At 44.0% G+C, this 22,362-nt stretch overlaps 1 protein-coding gene across 1 annotated transcript in view; it reads right to left on the bottom strand.

Moving 5' to 3' along the window:
- Positions 1–20,692, bottom strand: part of UTP6 (UTP6 small subunit processome component) — a 32,676-nt gene extending 11,984 nt beyond the window's left edge. The window contains exons 1-10 of the mRNA XM_063453397.1: positions 20,537–20,692; positions 17,506–17,590; positions 16,931–16,972; positions 15,303–15,395; positions 14,454–14,501; positions 13,752–13,815; positions 13,277–13,395; positions 11,889–11,966; positions 727–808; positions 41–122 (exon numbers count right to left, since the gene is read on the bottom strand). Coding sequence (XP_063309467.1) covers positions 41–122; positions 727–808; positions 11,889–11,966; positions 13,277–13,395; positions 13,752–13,815; positions 14,454–14,501; positions 15,303–15,395; positions 16,931–16,972; positions 17,506–17,590; positions 20,537–20,628 — 785 coding nt within the window. The 5' untranslated portion in view covers positions 20,629–20,692. The remainder of the gene's footprint in view (positions 1–40; positions 123–726; positions 809–11,888; positions 11,967–13,276; positions 13,396–13,751; positions 13,816–14,453; positions 14,502–15,302; positions 15,396–16,930; positions 16,973–17,505; positions 17,591–20,536) is intronic.
- Positions 20,693–22,362: the final 1,670 nt, after the last annotated feature.

Below are 22,362 nucleotides of genomic sequence, written 5' to 3'. Positions count from 1 at the left end.
ATAAGGAGACCCTCTGTATGTTCCTGTCACTCTAACTCACTCGTCAAGGATTTCCTTTTGCAGGTCCTGCGTGAAATCAAACAATTTGGCAATGGATAGGAGATTTAGATGGAACCGTGCACCTGCATGGGGAAGACAGACATTTTTAGTAACTTTTATGGCATGCAAAAACTTTATTCATTCTATACCAACCATAAAAATATCAATTAAAAAAACAAACAAACAATAAAAACCTTATTACCTTTAGTATAATGACAGTAGCTGTCAGACACATAAAAACACTTTTGGTCAAACTGTGTTTTAAAAAATGACAGTCTCTGATTTTAGACTATAGACACTGTCTGTCCCATGGTGAAAGTTGTATATGGCCGACCGCGCCTGTCCTATTCTAAAGTTAAGGAAGGTTTTTTTTTTTAACTTACACCGCATTAAAAAAAAAAAATTCTTTAAAAACTTTACTGGATTTTAAAAAAAGTTAAAGGTGACAGCTGTCCTATACTAAAGGTAGGGAAGAAGTTTTTTTTTTCTTTGTTTGTTTGTTTTTTTTACACTTCATTTAAAAAAAAAATATATTTTCTTTAAAAACGCGATGAAAGGAATTATTATATATAAAAAAAAGTTTACGGTGACAGCTGTCTTTTAAGGTAGAAAAACATGTTGGCATAGATTAATTTCTTTAAAATGTGCATCAGAAAAACACGTAACACGCATATTTCCACATATCACCTTTTATTTTCTGGACAGCAGTCTTGTAAACTACCCGAGACAACTGACCATTAAGGATATCTTCGGAATACTCTGCTTCGCCCTGCCAAAGATTAAATACAAACAAATCAGTGTTTGGATGCTGAGAACCACCAGGGGGCGCTGGGAGAGCCTACTTATCTCAAACAGTAATCAGATACAATATGGCGGCTAGATCGATGGCTCCTACAGGCTCCTTAATGAACTGCAGCATCCCATAATAACCTGCAATATCACGTAGAACAAGCCAATATGAGACCTATTGTCATCCTTTATTTCGTTTATTATTACAAAGTGGTGGATGTTATACGGAAGCGCTGGCATTTCATTTACTATGGAATGCAGCTCCCATCATGCAGATCTATGTCTGATATGTTTTTATTTGTTGTTTGGGACTATACTAATTATTCCAAAATAAAGAATTATTTTGTTTCTTTATCGCCGCCTAGTTAACAGTTTCGCTGTTCAAACATAAATACAATATGCATGTCACAACATCCTGCAGTTACAATCTACTTTTATACCATGACTGGGGGATAGATTATTTAGGCCCAAGCGCAGGGCATGGGATTTGTAATAAAAGGGCATACCAACTGTGCCAATGCTGCTTGGCATCTCAGGATAGGTTTGTCAATGGCAGGGATAGAAATGTATCAACGTATTAGGGGAAGGAAGTATCTCTGAAACTAGTTAACCAATTATAAGATATGTTAGGAAGTCAGTTTGTATAGAAGATATCAGAGTCTAACATTGCTCACTCTAGTCTAATAATGGCTCTTAAAGGGATTATTGAAGTAGTTATGGTGCCAGAGTGCTATCATTTCTTTACTTCTATTAAACCATTTTTGTCAAAACAGGACTTTAACGTAAAGTGGACCTCACAGCTCCTCCTCATACTAATGAGTTAGTAGAGCAACATACAGTGTGTCGACATGCGAGGGAATTGCTGGTGCCTGCGAGCTCAATGAGTGTACCTGACTAAGTGATAAAAAAAAAAAGTAAAGTATTTAACAGAAATAAAGCAGGGATAATATTCTAACACTATAAATACTTTAAAAAGATAAAGTGGTGGGGGCGGAGCTAGCTCGCAAGCTGCACACAGCCTGAGCTCCGACACAACGTCAGCAAATGGCCACGACGACAAAATCTCCCCCAATGAGGTCCCAAAAGAGAGGAGAGGACATGGGGAAGCATTCCCGTAAGTCTCTGGGTCCGAGCGGAGGTCCAACCTGAGATATCGGCCTTTTGCTCTCGCAGCCCTTCAAGCCCAAAATGGCGGACATGCTTCCTGACTCACCTCGCGGCTCCTCAGTCTCGGAGGACGGGGACTTTGATCCAGAAGAGTTCCTGGCTCAGCCCCGCGGCGGCAAAGCCTTCTCCTAGAGGCAGCCGGACCCACAGCGGGCCACAAAAGCAGATATCACAACAATGGTGACAGACCTAAAAGCCTTCTTTGCCTCAGAAATGGCGACCCTGAAGACAGACCTGAGCACCTTAACGGGCAGGATCAAGGCCACAGAGGAGGAGGTCCAAAGCCTCGGACTCAAACAGGCCTCAACCAACACACACCTGCATGAGGTATCAGACACATGTGCGGCACTAAGTGCTAAGGTAGAACACCTAGAGGACAACACGGCAGCTCAATCTAAAAATACGGGGAATACAGGAGTCTACAGACAATGGAGAACTACCACAATTCCTCAGACGACCATTTCATGATTATGTATAGCTTTGATATTATTGCTTGCTTATGCTATTGGGGCATCGTAAGCTCTTGTGTTATCTTTATGCACAAAAAAAATAAAGAATTAAAAAAAAAAAAAAGATAAAGTGGTTATGGCGCCTAGAGCCTTGATATATTATACAGCATGACTACTCAACTCATATACAGTCTTCATACATGGCTCATATTCATTTATTATTATCCAGTATGGCCACTTCATTAATATACAGGGCTCATATTAATTCATTATTATACAGTATGGCCACTCGATTCATACGCAGGGCTCATATTAATTCATTATTATACAGTATGGCCACTCGATTCATATACAGGGCTCATTAATTCATTATTATACAGTATGGCCACTCCATTCATATACAGGACTCATTAATTCATTATTATACAGTATGGCCACTCGATTCATATACAGGACTCATTAATACATTATTATACAGTACGGCCACTATTCATATACAGGGCTCATGAATTCATTATTATACAGTATGGCCACTCTATTCATATACAGGGCTCATGAATTCATTATTATACAGTATGGCCACTCCATTCATATTCAGGGCTCATTAATTCATTATTATACAGTATGGCCACTCCATTCATATACCGGACTCATTAATTCATTATTATACAGTACGGCCACTCTATTCATATACAGGGCTCATGAATTCATTATTATACAGTATGGCCACTCCATTCATATTCAGGGCTCATTAATTCATTATTATACAGTATGGCCACTCCATTCATATACCGGACTCATTAATTCATTATTATACAGTATGGCCACTCAATTCATATTCAGGGCTCATGAATTCATTATTATACAGTATGGCCACTCCATTCATATACCGGACTCATTCATTCATTATTATACAGTATGGCCACTCGATTCATATACCGGACTCATTAATTCATTATTATACAGTATGGCCACTCCATTTATATACCGGACTCATTAATTCATTATTATACAGTATGGCCACTCCATTCATATACCGGACTCATTAATTCATTATTATACAGTATGGCCACTCCATTCATATACCGGACTCATTAATTCATTATTATACAGTATGGCCACTCCATTCATATACCGGACTCATTAATTCATTATTATACAGTATGGCCACTCCATTCATATTCAGGGCTCATTAATTCATTATTATATAGTATGGCCACTCCATTCATATACAGGGCTCATTAATTCATTATTATACAGTATGGCCACTCCATTCATATACAGGACTCATTAATTCATTATTATACAGTATGGCCACTCCATTCATATACAGGGCTCATTAATTCATTATTATCCAGTATGGCCACTCCATTCATATACAGGGCTCATTAATTCATTATTATATAGTATGGCCACTCCATTCATATACAGGACTCATTCATTCTACAGTATGGCCACTCCATTCATATACAGGACTCATTAATACATTATTATACAGTATGGCCACTCCATTCATATACAGGACTCATTAATACATTATTATACAGTATGGCCACTCCATTCATATACCGGACTCATTAATACATTATTATACAGTATGGCCACTCCATTCATATACCGGACTCATTAATTCATTATTATACAGTATGGCCACTCCATTCATATACAGGACTCATTAATTCATTATTATACAGTATGGCCACTCCATTCATATACAGGGCTCATATTTAAACTGTGACCCTTGTTTTCTTACTGAGGGCTCATAATTATACATTATACAGTATTAACTCAACAAATCATAAGAGTCTTTTAATTGCACAGTATGACCAGTTAATAGAAAGGGCTTTTCATTACACAGTAATGTTTTTTTTTCTACCAAAACTGGATGCGACCGGGGCGGAGCTTAACCGCCGACGAAGATGGCCGCAGTCTGAGTGAGCTCCGAGGCGGCAAACGGCACAACAGCCTATAATACGGGCACCGGAACCGAAACACTAGCCCTGGACCGACTCCCACAGCACTGACCCACACCAGGCAACAGCACAATGGGCGGAGGACGAAAATCGAAGACCGGAGCGGCCGTGGCTCCGATATTCAAATCAAGGTCAGAGAAGGAGGCACCATGCTCTCACAGCCAGCAGGCCTCAGATTCAGACTCTGATACAAGCATAGCTAGCCACAAAAGGGAATCATCTCCCCTTACCAAAAAAGACTTAAAGGACTTGCTGACTGACATGAAGTCCTTAGTGGCAGAAGAACTCTCCAAACACCTAACCCCACTCAAAGAAGGACTGACCGACCTCTCTAAACGCACACACGCGCTCGAAAACAAAATGGATGAGGTTACCGCCACCACCTCCACTCACGAGGCCTCCCTCAAAGACTTACAAGAACAAATTACATACTTGGAAGAAACACAAGAAGATCTGAACAACAGATCAAGGCGTAATAACATTCGCATACGAGGTCTGCCAGAATCCTCAGCACCAGAGGCACTCACCGCCATACTACACGAGGCCTTCAGCAGCTTGCTGCCTGACGCCCCGCCGTCAGACCTCCTCCTCGACAGAGCACATAGGGCCCTCCGCCCTCCATCCACAAACACCACGCAGCCTCGAGACATCATTATCCGATGCCACTACTTCCACATTAAAGAGGCGATTATGCGCGCAACAAGGGAGACCCCACTACAAATCGAAGGCCATACAGTACAACTGTACCAGGACCTGGCACCCACTACTCTCCGTAAACGCAGGGAACTAAGACCACTGACCCAGGCACTGCAAGCGCGGAGAATACGCTACTCCTGGGGTCACCCCTTCAAACTAGTGGTGAGACACGACAACCACACATACACACTCCACAGGCCATCTGAAGCCCGAGAATTCGCCGCACAACTAGGCCTCCGAGACCTCACCCAAGAACTGGCTGTAACTATACAGCAGCCTTCCACCCAACACCGAACATGGGACCCACAGCCTCAAAGAGATCGAGACAGGCGACAACGCCCGTCACAAGCCCACGCTTAAACACGACGAGCCCCGCTGCCGCACCCCGACACGAACAATGCCTCAGCAACTGACCGGCTTCACGGCGCAACCTCAGGCCCTAGCAAGCGGTCACACCGTGTGAAGCACCCAGCTTAAAGACCACAACGAGACCTGGACACAAACTTTAAACAGCATCGAACAAACAACAGCAACTTCAAGCACTTTTCCCGCCCTCGGCTTCGGGAAATACTCGACAGCCCTGGGACCCGACCGAGCTTCTCCACGCCTGTTCGAGCCCCTGGAACCCCGCACCAAGGACACATGGCGAACCCAAGCACGCGGCCCAACGCCCCATGGCCGCTTATGACAGAGACTCCGCATGGCCGATGAATACACGGATCGACGCCCCGCCACCTGCATGGTGGTGACAGAACTGTAAGAACTTTATTGACTCTGGAAAACCGTAAGAACACAATGGGGCCACTCACTTTGCCTACCACAGGGCTGGGGGGGAGATTGGGGGGGCTGCGGTTCGGGGCCCTGGCGGCCGGCCCCCTCCCCCCTCTGCGGAGCGGGGAGGCGGCGGGCAGCGATGGCACCGGGCCCAGCGGGGAGAGTCTACACTTTGAATATTGCACATGTACTGTTTGATCGCTCCTGATGAACGGCTTGCTAACACATGCATTGGGGTCACTCTGTGGGGTTGGGGGGGGGGGCGACCCGGGGCCCTGGCGGCCTTCCCCCCACCCCCCCTCCGTCGGGGCGGGGGGGGGCGCCGTGACGGCCTCGGAGTCGGGAGGGTAGTGGCTCCTCAACGACCACAGTTAAACAGCCATCACACTGGCGGCTCCCGTTGGGGGTGGCCGGGTGGGGGGGATGTTAAATGTTAGCTGCCGGGGGCCCTGGCGGCCTTCCCCCCCCCCCTCCGAGGAGGCGGGGGGGCGGCGGGCCGTGATGGTCCCGGGACCGAAAGGGAAGTGGCTCCTCTACGACCACAAACCAGCAATTTACTGCACCAACAACCCCCATTGACTGGGGCCGGGGGGGGAGAAATGTTAAATGACTCGGGGCCCTGGCGGCCCTCCCCCTCCTCCCCCCTCCGGGGGCGGGGGGGGCGGATGGCCGCGATGGTCCCGACGCCGGTGCAACCAGCGCACCCAGATGAATATGTCACTCTTATGCCGCTGTTAACACCCACGACAACACCCCGCCATAGGATTAGTCCTGAGGGGACCCGGCCTCCGGGCCAACCTGGGACTCCCGAACCGAGGGCCCCCATAGCGATCCACTCCAACAGACCATCCACCGTGCCGGGGTGCGGCACAACACCATTACACACACCCATGTATATAGTTTCAGGACGACCCACAGGCTTGGCCCTCTCCTTTCGCCAGCGCATATACCCAAGTCCTCTTACAGGACCTCAAGCGCCACCGAAGGGACACCAGACTAGAGACGCCCTGACTCACAACAGTTACCTCCCAAGTTACACTTACTCAGGTTCTATGTTAAATTGAAACTGCCCGCAAGATACTGCACACTGTTTGCCGCCCGCTCCCAGAAAGACGACCACTTCCCCCCCACACACGACTTGATAAGTGCCGACGGTCTCCGACCACTCAGGCCAGAGAGACCCCCGGCAACCAAGTCTACCCTCGCTGGCAATAAAAGTAAGCCCAGCACATTAACAACCCAACCCACCCTTCACAAAACACCAAGTTCCTCTGCTGCCTCCTCGGTACCACCCAGACCCCGGTACCCCCCCCCCCCCCTAACGCCCCCCCACACCCCCCACTGTAGCAAGAGTTTACCCTCTCCCAGGCCATGCCGCTAAAACTACACTGCACTTCCATCAACGCGAAGGGCCTAAACAGCCCCAAAAAACGACACTCCCTACTACGATGGGCCCACAGCCTAAAAGCAGACATCCTTATGATTCAAGAAACCCACTTCACCCATCACAAACACTTCCCGCTCAAGAACAAACATTACAACCGCAGCTTCTTCGCCCACTCGCCAGATGCCAAATCCAAAGGGGTGGCCATCATACTCAAATCATCCTGCCCATTGACAGATATCCAAGCTTTCCCAGACAAACAAGGGAGATTTCTAACACTCACGGGCAAAATAGGCCCTACCACCTACTCCATCACATCACTATACGCCCCCACTACCCCGGACTCACTATTCTGGCAAACATTCTCGACCCACTTATCAGCACTTCACACAACATTCACCATTATAGGCGGCGACTGCAATGCCACTCACCACCCAGTCCTGGACCGTACCACCAAATCCCAGAAGGACTCAAGACCGTCACAAAATGATGCCCTTTTCTCCCAATTCTTAAACACTCAAAACCTACTGGATATCTGGAGAGCCCAACACCCCTCAACCCTTGACTACACATTCTATTCCCACCCTCACAACACATACTCCCGCATCGACTACTTCCTCATCTCCCCCAACATCACGACAAGAATCACACACTCCTCCATCGGACACATAACCTGGTCAGACCATGCCGACATATCCCTAACCCTCTCAATCCCTAACATGACACGCCCATGGACATGGAAACTCAACTCACAACTCCTACACGACAAACAAACGACCATGTCCCTCGCCAACGACATCAAAGAATACTTCACCCTCAACGACCCGTCCGTATCCTCCCCAATCACCGTCTGGGCAGCACACAAACCGGTAATACGGGGTAGACTGATAGCTATTGCAACTGCCCGCAAAAAACAACACAACAAACAGCTGCTAGACACCATTGCCGAAATAGGCCGCCTAGAAACCCTACACAAACTAAATCCAACCCCCTTTCTCCTCGAACAGCTTACAACAGCTAGAGCCCTACTCAAACGCTTATCACTCTCAGCCACGACAAAAGCACTCACGTGGACCAAACAGAAATATTACGAGAAGGGTAACAAAGCAGACGCAATGCTGGCAAAACGCCTCAAACACCTAACCGAAACTAAACGAATCTCCCAAATTCGCAATACGGACGGCACAATGAGCAATGACCCACACACGATAGGGAAAATCTTCCAACAATACTTCACAACCCTCTACAACCATACCCCTGACCCAGACACTGACATAACCCGATCCCTAACTGACGCCTTCCTCGAGAAGCTTTCCCTCCCCTCCCTCACGGACACAGCCAGATCGCTAATCTCATCAGACATCTCCCCAGAAGAACTATCAGCAGCAATCAAAACCTTAAAACCCAATAAAAGCCCGGGACCCGACGGTCTAACGGCCATCTACTACAAATCATTCAGCGACATTCTCATCCCAAGACTATGCAAAGTCTTTAACACAATGCTCAAAGGCAACCCACTACCCCCAGACATGACTCAAGCCAACATCACCCTCCTACCCAAACCAGGCAAAACCCATGACGAACCAGGCCACTACCGCCCCATCTCACTCCTAAACATCGACTTAAAACTCCTGACCAAAGTTATGACGATGAGACTTAACCCCCTCTTACCGAAACTCATTAAGCCGGACCAAGTAGGCTTTATCCCACAAAGGCAAGCACAAGACAACACGAGAAGAACAATAGACCTAATCTGGTACGCCAACTACAAACACCTCCCGACAACTATACTCTCCCTAGATGCCGAGAAGGCATTCGACCGCCTTCTCTGGCCTTACCTCTTTGCAGTGCTTCACAAGTTTGGATTCCCACAAGAACTCACACACTTTTTACAAGCAATGTACCACACACCGGCCGCACAACTCCTGATCCCCAACATTACCCCCCCCTCCTTTCCTATTCTGAACGGCACCCGTCAGGGCTGCCCCCTTTCCCCCCTCTTATTCGCCTTATCCCTCGAACCCCTCCTAGAGACTATACGAACCAACCCACACATCACAGGACTCCACATCAGAGACGAAACATTCACCGTTGCCGCATACGCTGACGACATCCTCCTCACCCTAACCAACCCCATCCCAACCCTGACTGCCCTCCTATCCATCCTCCAAGACTATTCAGCAATCTCAGGATATCAATTAAACGCCACAAAATCAGACCTCATGCCGCTCCACCTTACTGACTCCACCATCCACACTCTGAAACAAAAATTCCCTTTCCGCATCCGCCCAACAAAAATCACATATCTAGGTGTCCAAATTACCAGCGATACCACCGCCCTCTATTCAGCCAATTACCCCCCCCTTTTCCAAAAAGCATTCTCAGACCTCGAACGATGGAAACCGATGGCTATCTCCTGGCTCGGGAGAATAGCTTCGATCAAAATGAATCTCCTACCAAAGTTCCTGTACGCATTCCAAGCATTACCCATCCCTTGTAGGAAAAACGACCTTAAACTCCTACAAACAGCTATAGACAGATTCATTTGGAACGGGAAGAAACCCCGAGTCCGGAGAGCCACCTTATACGTACCTACACCATATGGAGGCCTGGGCCTTCCCAACCTCACACACTATCTAAATGCAGCCCACCTGGCGCAAATCCAACACTGGCATCTCCCCCCCGCACACAAACGGTGGGTGGACCTAGAACACTCTATATTTGGCAAGGACCACCCCTCCCAATACATGTGGCTCCCGAGACAGCACAGACCATTACCGCCCCCCACATCCCCAACGATCACCCACTCCCTGGACCTCTGGGACCGACTTAGCGACAAATTCGATTTATCCACAGGCATATCCCCCCTCACCCCAATACTTCGCAACAAAATGTTCCCACCTGGTCTCACACCACAACACTACACCCATTTCGAAGACAGGGACATAGTTAGACTAGGCCACCTTTATCCCAATGGCAAACTCCTGCAATACGCAGAAATCCCCGACCCAGAAACCCTAACCACATTCGATTATTTCAGATACCTTCAACTCCGTAGCTTCGCCACAACAGACACAGTTCGAATTGCAGCCACCTCGACCCTGACCGGGTTCGAAAGAGACACCCTCCGCTCACCGACCAGGAAAAGCCAAATATCGGCCCTCTACATGACACTAACCACACACCACACTCAAGTAGCCCTCCCATACATCACAGCATGGGAGTCCGACTTGGGACCCCCAGCAGATTCAACCGACTGGACGGACATCTGGTCATCCATCAAATCCATCTCCACCTGCGTCACTCACAAAGAGCAGGCATATAAGATGCTCTTCAGATGGTACCTCACCCCCTGCCGCCTAAAGGCAATGAAACAAATCCCCACTAACCTCTGCTGGAAGCTGTGTGGCGACACCGGCACCTTCCTCCACTGCTGGTGGACATGCCCCAAACTCTCCCCCCTATGGACAACAATCACAACACTACTATCCAGAATTCTCACCAAACCTGTACCCCTAGACCCATGGGCCCTACTACTCTCTAAACCCTTGGACACCTTCACCCGTAACGAAAACAAACTTATCGCAAGAGTGGCCTTAGCCACTCGGAGAGCAATCGCTGAAGTCTGGTCCACACAACACATCCCCACCCATCCCCAAATACACACTAAAATAATTGACAGCATCGACATGGATAGGCTCACAGCACAAATACACGACACCCCAAAATCATTTCACAAAGTCTGGGACCCATGGCTGGAAGGACACAGCTCTCTTCCATGGTAACATACCATGATCCCATACAGCTAAACCACCACCCCTGATGCAGCGACCATCATCTAGTCCCCACCCCTCCCACCCTACTGGGGGTCTGGTTGGGTCCCGAGGAGGCAGCCCCACCCCATCCCCCCCACCCGACAGGCACCCACCACTACCACCTACCCAACTACCCCTTGACCTCTGCACCATGCCCAACTGCCGGGCCTTGCCGACGCCACCACACTCACCAAATATTATTACAAAGGCAACCCCTACACCAGAAACCCCCCATACACGACCACCATCAAAACCTCTGACATCACTAACTTATGAGCCATACTACAACGCGCAACAACAGAAAGACCGGTTGCACGGCCCGCTACACAGTAGGGAACCGTACGTCTCCACCGAGACCCACCATTCAGATACACAGACACTCAACCTGTAATAAGAGGTCGGACACACGACCGCGAAACAATCCCAATCTACTATAGATGGTATAACACAAAACAACAAAACTGAATGTCAGATTAATCCAAAGATAACACAAGGTCGTACTTTACCATTGTTACCCCTGTTTTTATCATTACTAACCCCGTATCTCTCACTTCTGTACAACTGTTCATATGGTTTAATGTTTAAAAGTGAAAAATACTGATTCTTTAAAAATGTGCACATCTACTCAAAGCCACTGCTTAATATATTTCCATTTCTGTATTGACAAACGCTGTTGTGGCGCAAGAATATATTCTGCAACCACCTGCACTGCAAAAATAAAGAATTTATAAAAAAAAAAAAAACTGGATGCGACTGAGAGGCTATACCCATGGAATTTAACCAAACAATAAAATATTCTTACAATGTCCATTTTGGCTTGCTCCAGTTCATCTTTCTCTTTTCTTTGTTTCTCTGCATTCATCAGCTCCATTCGAAAATACTACAAAACAGAAATTCAAGATCTAAATTTAGAGCCGCTGCCCACAGAGCAATGTTTGATTTCCACGGCACAGGGTACACTCACATTCTGGATACAAGGGTTAGCAATTATGGAAATAGTGCCCTCTAGATCCCATTTATTTAGGGGGGGGAGGGGGGTCTGGGAATTCAGCAGAGGGGGGTGGGCAGAGGTCCGTGTCACTTCCAAGAGCGGACTGGTGGTGGCCTATCGTGTTGCCTATAACAGGACACCAGACTGATTCAGTTATTGGGATATAGGCAGCCAAGGACTCATCTAATCGTTATATTTATAGCAAAACAAAGAATGGCCAGAACACATCAATAGATGAAAGATCACCTCAGATTTATTGAGGTCTCCACCGCAAGCTGAACAACGTTTCCACGTAGTAGCAGCCTCACTGTTGGATCGAAACGTTGTTTATCTTGCTGTGGAGACTGTAACAAAATCTGGAGTGCTCTCACACGCATTGATGTGTGCTGGACATTCGGCTTCTTGGACACCAATTTAAATGGTCCATGATTGTACCTTCAAGGACTGAGTGCTGGTGGCCTTTATTTTGTATGTCCTGTGAGATTTTTTATATTTTAGCGCAAAAATACTAAAATCGCTAAGAATCTTGGGAACATGGTTAATTAATATTAAAGGAACACTATAGCGTTAAGAATACAAACATGTATTCCTAACACTGTAGAGCCCTAGCCACCTAAATGGTGACTAGGGCCCTGTTCCGCAGCAAATAATTGATTAACCATTTATTTGCTTACCTTAATCTAGCGCCGGGCTCCCTCTGCACTGGTGACCTCTCCTCCTCCATCGACGTCAGCTCCCGAGTGGAGTCGAATGCGCATGCGCGGTTAGAGCCACGGGTGCATTCAAACCTGCCCATAGGAAAGCATTACTCAATGCTTTCCTTAGGGGATCTTTTTTTGACGCTGGAGGTCCATGAGGATGTCCAGCATCAAATAAATGTGATTTACTCAGTGTGAATTGCGGAAGCGGCCTCTAGTGGCTGTCAGGGAGAATGCCGCTAGAGGCTGGATTAACCCAGCAGTGTAAACATAGCAGTTTATCTGAAACTGCTATGTTTTCAGCTGCAGGGTTAAAACTAGGGGGACCTAGCACCCAGACCACTTCATTAAGCTGAAGTGGTCTGGGTGCCTATAGTGGTCCTTTAAACTCTTCATAGCCATGGAAAATGCACTCTAAGTTACATATTCAATTTAACTGCTTCTACGCTGGTGTTTACAAAGTATAATACAGTGCACAAGAATGTCAAGATGGAGGTTTACTTCTTCATAAACTTTGGGTGAATCTGGGTGGTAGCGCAATGCTCGTAGGAAGAGATGTCGCGCACTCTCGGAGGAAAGCTGATCTTCCATTTCCCATTTGGCTGCCATGATCCATAACGCTGCGGAGGAAAAAGGATTTAAAGTGAGGATAATATGCCGTGATACCCATCAGCTGCTCCAGAGTGGAATACCGATTCTGGTTAAAATATAAAAACATCCCCATCTATAGTGTGCAACACTACGCCAGGGTCCCCAAAATATTGTGTTTATTTTAACCCAAGTTTTGAAAATAAATAAATAAAATCCCAAAATGCAAACAGCAAAGAACAAACAAAACAAAAACAATAACAAGTATAGCAACAGCACTGTGTTCTGACTGGTAGTTCCTATAATGGAGGCGCTAGTTTTTATTCCCTGTGGTAACGACCCAAGCCAATTCCATTACAAAACAAACAGCGGCAGGACATTGCTTTACCTGGCTTGTCTGGATGAACAGCGAGCAGGGCAGAAAAGATCTTGCTGAGCTGTGACGAGCAATTCTGAAAGTAAGCCAGAGGATGTTATTATTTATGTATCAAAAACCAAGATCTGTGAACAGACAGAAACCCGTCTAGAGGAATTTTGCTGATGCGCATGCCAAGCATTTCTAAAGGCACAGTGTAGTGTAGGAATACAAACATGTATTACTGACCCGATCATGTTAAAAGAACTATTTTGGTGTCCCGTGTAGAAATAAGGTGTTTAAACTCAACTTTTCTCCCATGCCTAGCAATCACGATGATCTCAAAAGCACTGGGAGGATATTGCGCATGCTCAGAAAAATGCAGCGCTGCGCCAATCAGAATCTCCTCATTGAGATGCATTGAATCAATACATCTCTACGGAGCATGTTAAGCGACTCCATGCAGAGCGTGGAGACACCGAAGCAGGAAGCCCCTCTAATGGCAGTCTGAGTGAGGTGCTCCTAGAGGGACACTATTGTGTTAGGAATACCGCTTTATATTACCAACACTATAAAATTCATTTAAGCATTCAACCCACTTATCTGTAGTTAATGAAAAAAAACAAAAAAACATTTAAACCTAATAGTTATAGTAACAGATTTCTATTTCACATGATTAGGACTAAACAACCACAACTCTAGCTCCTGTGACGATAAACCTCTAGAAAAACTCACCCATTTCCTGCAAAATGCCACATGGGACATCCAGAGTTGCAGATCGTTCTTAAAAAAAACAAGGGAATGAACAAGTTAATGATACAAGCATTTAATCCTTCAGCCAGTAGAGAGACAGGGACATGTTGCTAAATGCTGAGCGCACGTTTCTTTAGAATCATTGGACCGGATCAGCAGCCGTTAAGAACCTGCGTGGTCTGCAGGGAACACATAATGCACTACACGGGCACTGAAAGGCAAAGCTGGGGAAACCTGCTAAAGCTATGTAACCCAATTCCTAAAATTCTACAACTGGCGCAAATGGCAGCTTGTACTGTATACTGAAATCTAAGGAGAATTATTCCTGCCATAAATAAGTAGCAGTGCTGCTTTAAATAACGTTTAATGGGTGACAATTTCTTTCCACCCTATACCCAGTGGCTATCAGGATAGTAAGTTAAAGGAACTAACCAAACACCATAGTAACTACATGCCGCTGTCATGGTAATTTTGCCAGGATTGCCCTGGCAGTGTAAGTAGGGAAACCGTTTAAGAATGATGTGACAGCCTGACCTAGGGTTGTCTGGGTGCTTTCCCCTGCCTACTTCCTCCACTGCTGGACAGAAGGAGATGGCAGCTGGAACCTGGCAGACCTCATGTAACTTGGAAATGTATCAGGGCACTCCTAGCAAAATAACCACTACTGTAGTGGAGTGTACCTTTAATAAAAATGAACAATTGCCTTTTTGTTTTATCAAGCGTGCAATTAGTTAGAGGACGATAACCAGTGATTCTTTGAATTTAAGATTTAAAAAAAAAAAAAAGGGGGTAGCGACTCCATCCTTACTGTTAAAAGAATATAGCACTTACCTTCCACTTGTTTGTGGCTCGACTGAAAAGCTCATGGATTCTTTGAACAATGGTATAATCAATTTCTTCCTTCTTAAAAAAATAACCAATTCGCTGCAAAGCAAAACAGGTACGAATTGGTGCCATGAAAATATTATAATCATCTTTAAACACATCTAAATAAATCAAATCAAGTAAAAATGGATACAATGAATACAAGTGAGCAAATCAAGTACAATGGGTAGAAAGTATGAGAGCAATTAAAAAGATCATATTTATTGGCACATGTAAAATCTGAGCCTTTACAATACAATTATAAAGGCTACGGTTTCAAATGTGCATGCCCAGCCATGATTATACCATTTTAACCAATGTATACTGAATCTCGCTGTAATTACCATCTGGCAGATTTTAAGAGTGAACATGCTGTCCTCCAGCTCGCTATTTTTCACGAACACTTAACGTTTTATTCTTTTATAAACATGCATAAAAACGGAGAACTCGGAGATGGTAAAACTTCCAATTGTGTAAGAATGAGCTAAACAGCGCTTGGATTCAGTTACCACTTCACTAGCGAGCACTTTTTGTTGGAAAAAAAAATAAATATTAACATAACGTTTATTTGAAGCAAGGGGTGTATAGTTTGCATATAAACAAATTAAACAGCAATTTTGTGTGCTGATTGCTTTTCAAACAAACTTAATTATTTTTTTTTAACCTCTTAAGGACACATGACATGTGTGACATGTCATGATTCCCTTTTATTCCAGAAGTTTGGTCCTTAAGGGGTTAAATATTAAATGTACACAATTTTTACCTTTTACTTATTCATTCAGCCTTTCTATAAATATTTGGGAAATGTAAGGCTTTAGACAGTATACAGTACCATCTATTTTGCAATATTTCATACAAGGTCTGAAATGTTAGTATAAAAACAAATTGTATTTTTTTTTTCTCATATACAATAGGTGTGACAACAATGAATAGATAAAAATAGTAAAACACCTTGCTTACTGGTATTTACAAGGACCCTGAAGACATCACTAGCAGTAGAGCTTACTGAAAATAGTATAAATGTAAAAGAAAAATGTCTGCATTTCAGTATAATGTCCACATATCGTAAATACAGCCAAATCATGTATCTAGCCATCTTTATCGATCTCTGGAGTGCTAACCGTGAAATAATACAGTCCATTAACTCATCCCCCCTCTCTGACAGTAGGGATAATATGACCAATTGAAACTTGCTGTACTGTTTGAAAGCATGGGGTGAGCAGACATTTTCAGTAAACTAGAAGGCAGTATATCAGTCAACAGTGACTTCTGGCAAATAAATTTGTTCCTCTACAGGCTGGTCATCATAACTGAATTATAAATGAGGATGAGTAAGGCTTTATGGACTCAATTTCATCCTTCTTGAAATTAATACAAAATTGTACTCCATTTTGGTAGTGAAGGGGTTAAGGATTTTCTGAAATTGACAGTCTCTTATTTCCATACGTTGGTAAAATGGGGAACCAGTGCAAAAAACGCAAGTAAAAACAAACCAAAACAACCGTTAACGGATGATGTTTAGTTAATTATTGGGTTGTGCAAAATTGTCAAGATTTCGCTTTACGTTATTAAAGAGCTACAAATGTCAGACTCACCACCCTTCTTCTCTTCAGTAGCTCTAGAAAGTTTATTTCATACTAGGAAGAAAAAAAAACATTGAGATAATGATTAAAAACCAAGAAAAGAATATTCTACATTTCAGATCTCTTTGTCCTCTGTCATGTCATGCCCCCCCCCCCACCTTTTCTAGTCACATGATTACAAATATGAAATCAGCCTTTTCATCTCTGCAGATTTGAGCTGCATAACGACCCAGCGTCCTTTGAGCATTCATTATGTTCTTTCTCCAAATTTTGTTTTATATTTCTTTAAATACAGCAGTAGAAATGTATTTTTGGTAGAAGACATTGGAGGCGAGCATCAAACATCCGGCGTGATTAAAAGAAGCTCCAGATGCTAGATTAGATCTATATCACATTGTATTTAAAATTTCTTAGGAAAGGCTTCATGCTGTACGTTGTTTCCTGCAGCCATAAGAAAAACGGGGAGCAGGAGGGATTAAAATAACAAAGGGGCTCCTCTGCTACGTTAGTTAACACTGACCTAGATCTAGGTTTACAACCAAGTCTCATTTTCCACGTGGATAAGACATTGAATGTCATATAATCACCTGGACATAGTTGATAAAATCTTCCTTGGCAACTGATCTCCGTTTTATTTTGTATTCTAAAGCCGTAACCTTCTTAACGACAGATCTGCAAAAGAAAAGAAATAAAATAAACATGAATGGTTATATAATTTGAAAGAAAAACAAAACATGACAGCTTGAGAAAATTGTTTGGTATCTACATACGGCCCAGCTTTGGTGAAAAGATTGATTTACTAAAGACTAGATTTATATAGAAAATGGTTTAAATATCACTAATAATATAATGTGATCAACAATGTAGAGGACACATAATTAAAGGGACACTATAGTCACCAAAACAACTTTTGCTTAATGAAGCAGTTTTGGTGTATAGATCATGCCCCTGAAGTCTCACTGCTCAATTCTCTGTCATTTATAAGTTAAATCACTTTTGTTTCTGTCCATGCAGCCCTAGCCAGACCTCCCGTGACTGTGATCCACACCGCCTGCATGGAAAAAAAAAATGGTTTCATTTTCAAGAGCCAGGCTATAATTTTAACAGTTGTAAAGTTTCCTAGGCCAAATTTAACTATTTTCACTTTGGTGTTATAAAAGCAGGACAGAGACGGAAATGGACTTCCTCAACCACTTCAGTTAGCTGAAGTGCTCTAGGGGTTTGGATTGTCGCTTTCATGGATATTAGTGTTTTCTTTCCACCTGGTACTATGAACCACTAGGAGAGTTAGAGGGGACAAAATATGTCTCTCTTTGTTTTATCATGGGGGCGGAGATGGTATTTATGTTCTCAAGCTCTGGTTCACATGTTCTTAACATATCTGTATCCAAGCAGAATACCTGTGATTGTGTTCACTTGAAGGGTCACTATAGTCACCAAAACAACTTTAGCTTAGTGATTCAGTTTTGGTGTATAGATCATGCACCTGCAGCCTCAATGCTCAATTCTCTGTCATTTTGTTTCTATTTATGCAGCCCTAGCCACACCTCCCCTGGCTGTGACTGACACAGCCTGCATAAAAAAACCCCACAAAAAACGGTTTCATTTTAAAAAAAATGGGAAAGCACAGTGTATTTACAACAGATGTTGTGGACCACATCTCCCTGATGCGTTGCCAGCATTATGGCTGTAAGAGCATTATTAGAGATGTAGTCCACAATATTGGGAGTGCCAAAGGTTGCCTACTCTTTGTACTCTTACTATTTCTGCTCTTTTTTGTTGGAAGGTCATCAAGATAATCAGAGCAGCCACAACTGAACCCCAGTGAAAGGATCCACTCAAGCTCTCCCAAATGTAGGGAGGCTGGGTGGCCTTAAAATAAAAAAAAGTTAGTGTGCGCCAAATAAGTAAATGTGTCTGTTTAGGTGACAGTCCCTCCACCGATTGCATGGGAAGCGTTTTTACTCACCTTCTTACCCACGGCGTGCTGGTCTTGCAGCTGCTGACCTCGCCTCCATGGCTGAGATAATCAATCTTGATGATAGGAAATCAGTGGGAGGCAAAATGCTGCACCAATCAGCATCTCCCCATAGAGATGCGTTGAATCAATGCACCTCTATGGCGAACCTGCAGAGACTCCATGCAGAGCATGGAGACCCTGAATGTAGGCAGTTCTGGACTAAGAAGAACCCCTCTAGTAGCCGTGTGAGTAACGGTCACTAGAGGTGTTACTAGGCAGCTATGTAAACACTGCCTTTTCCCTGAAAAAGCAGTGCTTACATTACAAGGCTGCAGGGACAGGCTACAGACACCAGAACCACTATATTAAGCTTTAGTGGTTCTGGTAACTATAGTATTCCTTTAAGAATAGTATTTTTGTCATAACCAAAGCTTTGTTAGTTTAAACCTACCATGTTGGCTCCTAGATTCAAAGATGTCAAGCCCTGATAGTTTATCCATCAACCACATATGTTTAAATAGAGTGTACTCTTGAGACAAGGGGAAGGGAATCTTGTAACCAATATAAGGCAATAGCTTTCCGTAATATAGTTGGGATTGTATATCCCAAAATAGCATGTTCTAACATTGCACCTGGTAACCAACACAGAGAAACTGGTGATGGGTGCCCGTCAATCCTCCAAATCTGAGCCATCCTCAGTATATTAAGAGGGACAAATGACATGTACCTTTATGTATTGTAATGTTTTTTCTTTATTAGAGAAAACATCTACAAAATGAGACGTACATTCAAAACAAATTGCATTTGATTTAACAGGTATTTTAAAATATAACCTGAATGTTACATACAATAGCAGTTTACATCAAAGACCATGAAACGTAATCTTTACGTTATGCTATATTAGAATCTGTTCATCTGCAAATTACTTGTTGGCATAGTGGTGTATTTCAACAATAGCTTGACAAATGAGAGAAGGGGAACCCTCCTAATAGTGATTTCCCCTTCTCTCGGTTACGGACCTATTTCCCCAGCAAATACTTCTCTTGCGTACTATGGTAAAATAAGAACAGTTAGTTACTGATGTCATTCCATTCTGATAGCAACATACTTTCCCACTCTAATCAACAGGTTGGTGTCATTAGGAAGGCTATCTTCAGCTTCCGTTTTACTAGAACGCATCTGCCTTATCCCCCAAATCACAATGTGCTCGTACCCAGGGCTCAATTTACCCTTGCATCCTTCCACGCAAGCGCTTGGCTAAAAATCAGAGCCTTCTGAATGAGAAGTCTCCAACTGGGGAGGCTTGCAAAGGCTGCAGAGACAAATCTGCAGCTTTTTCAAACTGTTTTTAAGACATAACCCTAATTTAAAATAAATTAAATTATTCAGGAATAAACTAGTCTACTAAATAATGATTTTCATTTAATTTTTTGTTGTTGCTTTTTCAATGTAGTGCTCCTTGAAAAAAGTATTTTTTTTAAATTCCCAGTAAGTCCCAGGTTAGAGGAGAACCCTGACTGACTCCCCACATTGTACAACTTTCAGATAATGCCTCATTTTTCATGTGGTGGCCATCAGCATGCAGAGACAAGTGATGTGTCCCCAGGAAACCAGGGGTGGTTTGGCTACTGGAATGGCAGGGGCCATGAATAATTCACCTGATCTCCTTCCGGGTGAACAACCCCACTCTCTCGAGCTGCTCTAATTCGGGGATCCTGTCCTCAATCCGCCGCTGGACGAACTCAGCCATCACTGCTTCCTACTGCTCACACTCAGCTCCCACAGACACACGTGAGCTGCTCTTCCGCTTCCGGTACGCGCTTCCCCAATGCTGCGAGACGCAGCACTATGGTTCCGGGCACATTTCGTTCCCCCTGTCATCTGCATGATTCTATCAGCACCTTAATAATAAACCCCACTACAGTAATACTGCTCCAAAACCATGGCAGGGGCTGTTTTCTAAAAATATATAAGGCAATTAATTTTAGTTTTTTTTTTTTCCTTTTTATCTTTAATAAGAATTAGTTTGTTGCAATGACACAGGTATATTTAAACATCAGTGGTTATTCCAACATCACATTTTGTGTTCATGAGATCTCAGCCTCCTGGCTCTCTGTGCTCCAATTCCTGATTTAAATGCAGATCGGTGTCCGGTTGGACTGATCGCTTTTAGTATCCCAATCCACTACGTCTTGGTTGGCGTTAACACCACTCCACCCCTGCGGTGTCTTCTTATTTATTGTAACATTTATTCTAGGCAATGACTTCCTGTTGCCATTTCAGAATGGATAATGGTATGCAGTATACTCTAGATTAAGGATGCCAACCTTCGACACTCCAGGTGGCTTTAAGTTCATCTCTCATATTGTTCTTACAGCCGTAATGCTGGCAAAGCATAAGGGAAGATGTAGTCCACAACATCTGGAATGCCCAAGGCTGCCTACACCTGCTCTAGCAGATATTAAAACTGCACAGCCAAGCATATATTGGCCCAATCATCATGGCGGTATCTCAAATGACCACTAAATATTTCCTGGCTTCGTATCCTTACCTGGACCTCTTGGTGCCCTGATTTTTACGGTTTAAGATTGCCAAGATGCGTGGTCAGAATCTGAGGCACACAACCAGATTCTCAAATTATACATTTAGAAGATCATCTATGGATTCATCTCTGGAATATCGGGGTTCTTGGAAAGATTTTCGTGGTCCCGTATCACAAATCCAGAGTATAAGGTGGCATGATTATTAAAATGCCTGAAGGACTGATTCTCAGAATCCAAAAGTGAACGTGCAAGGAATTTCAGATTCATAAAGGTGAATGGTTAGTCAGGGATGTGTTTATAACTCAGGAGTCTGTAGGTGCAGAATTTTGACCCCTTACCTCCAACCTCAGCAAAGTGCTGTGGATGCTTAGGAATAGGATAGCATGGGAATGTTGTGTGAATGCTTTGTGTAGTCTAGGAATGCTGTTGGCAGGTTCTGAAGGTAGAGTACAGGTTATCAATGCAGTGTGTGCATAGTGGGAAGGCTTTGTACAAGGTCTGAATCCCATGTGTAGGTTCAGAATACAGTGTATGAGTGTTGTGTTTCAAATAGAAACAATGACCAAATATTACAGTGCACCGTTAGCGAAATTAAAATAAAAAACTGTTATTATCCTTGTGAGTGTAAAACATGTGACAATATTGGCAGATAAATAGTAAAAATTAGCAAACTGTATATGAAAAATAGGAAGGATAAATACATGACTTGCACCAGATGGAACTGAACCGGTTCTGCAGCTACACCACATGCTTTGTCAACAGTTACTGTATCTCTGATGGTGGAGTGCAACATTCGTTCATATTGTTTCTTTTTGATATTGTATTCATTGAGGTTCTCCCAATGGAATATATAAACACCTTCACCAATATGTATTAGTTTGTTTCATATACAGGTGATACTCAAAAAATTAGAATACCATGCAAAAGTTCATTTATTTCAG

The sequence above is a fragment of the Pelobates fuscus genome, chromosome 5 (assembly GCF_036172605.1).
Source record: "Pelobates fuscus isolate aPelFus1 chromosome 5, aPelFus1.pri, whole genome shotgun sequence".
NCBI classification, from domain to species: domain Eukaryota; kingdom Metazoa; phylum Chordata; class Amphibia; order Anura; family Pelobatidae; genus Pelobates; species Pelobates fuscus.
The sequence above is the reverse complement of the archived record's forward strand: the minus strand, read 5'-3'. Positions and strand labels throughout refer to the sequence as shown.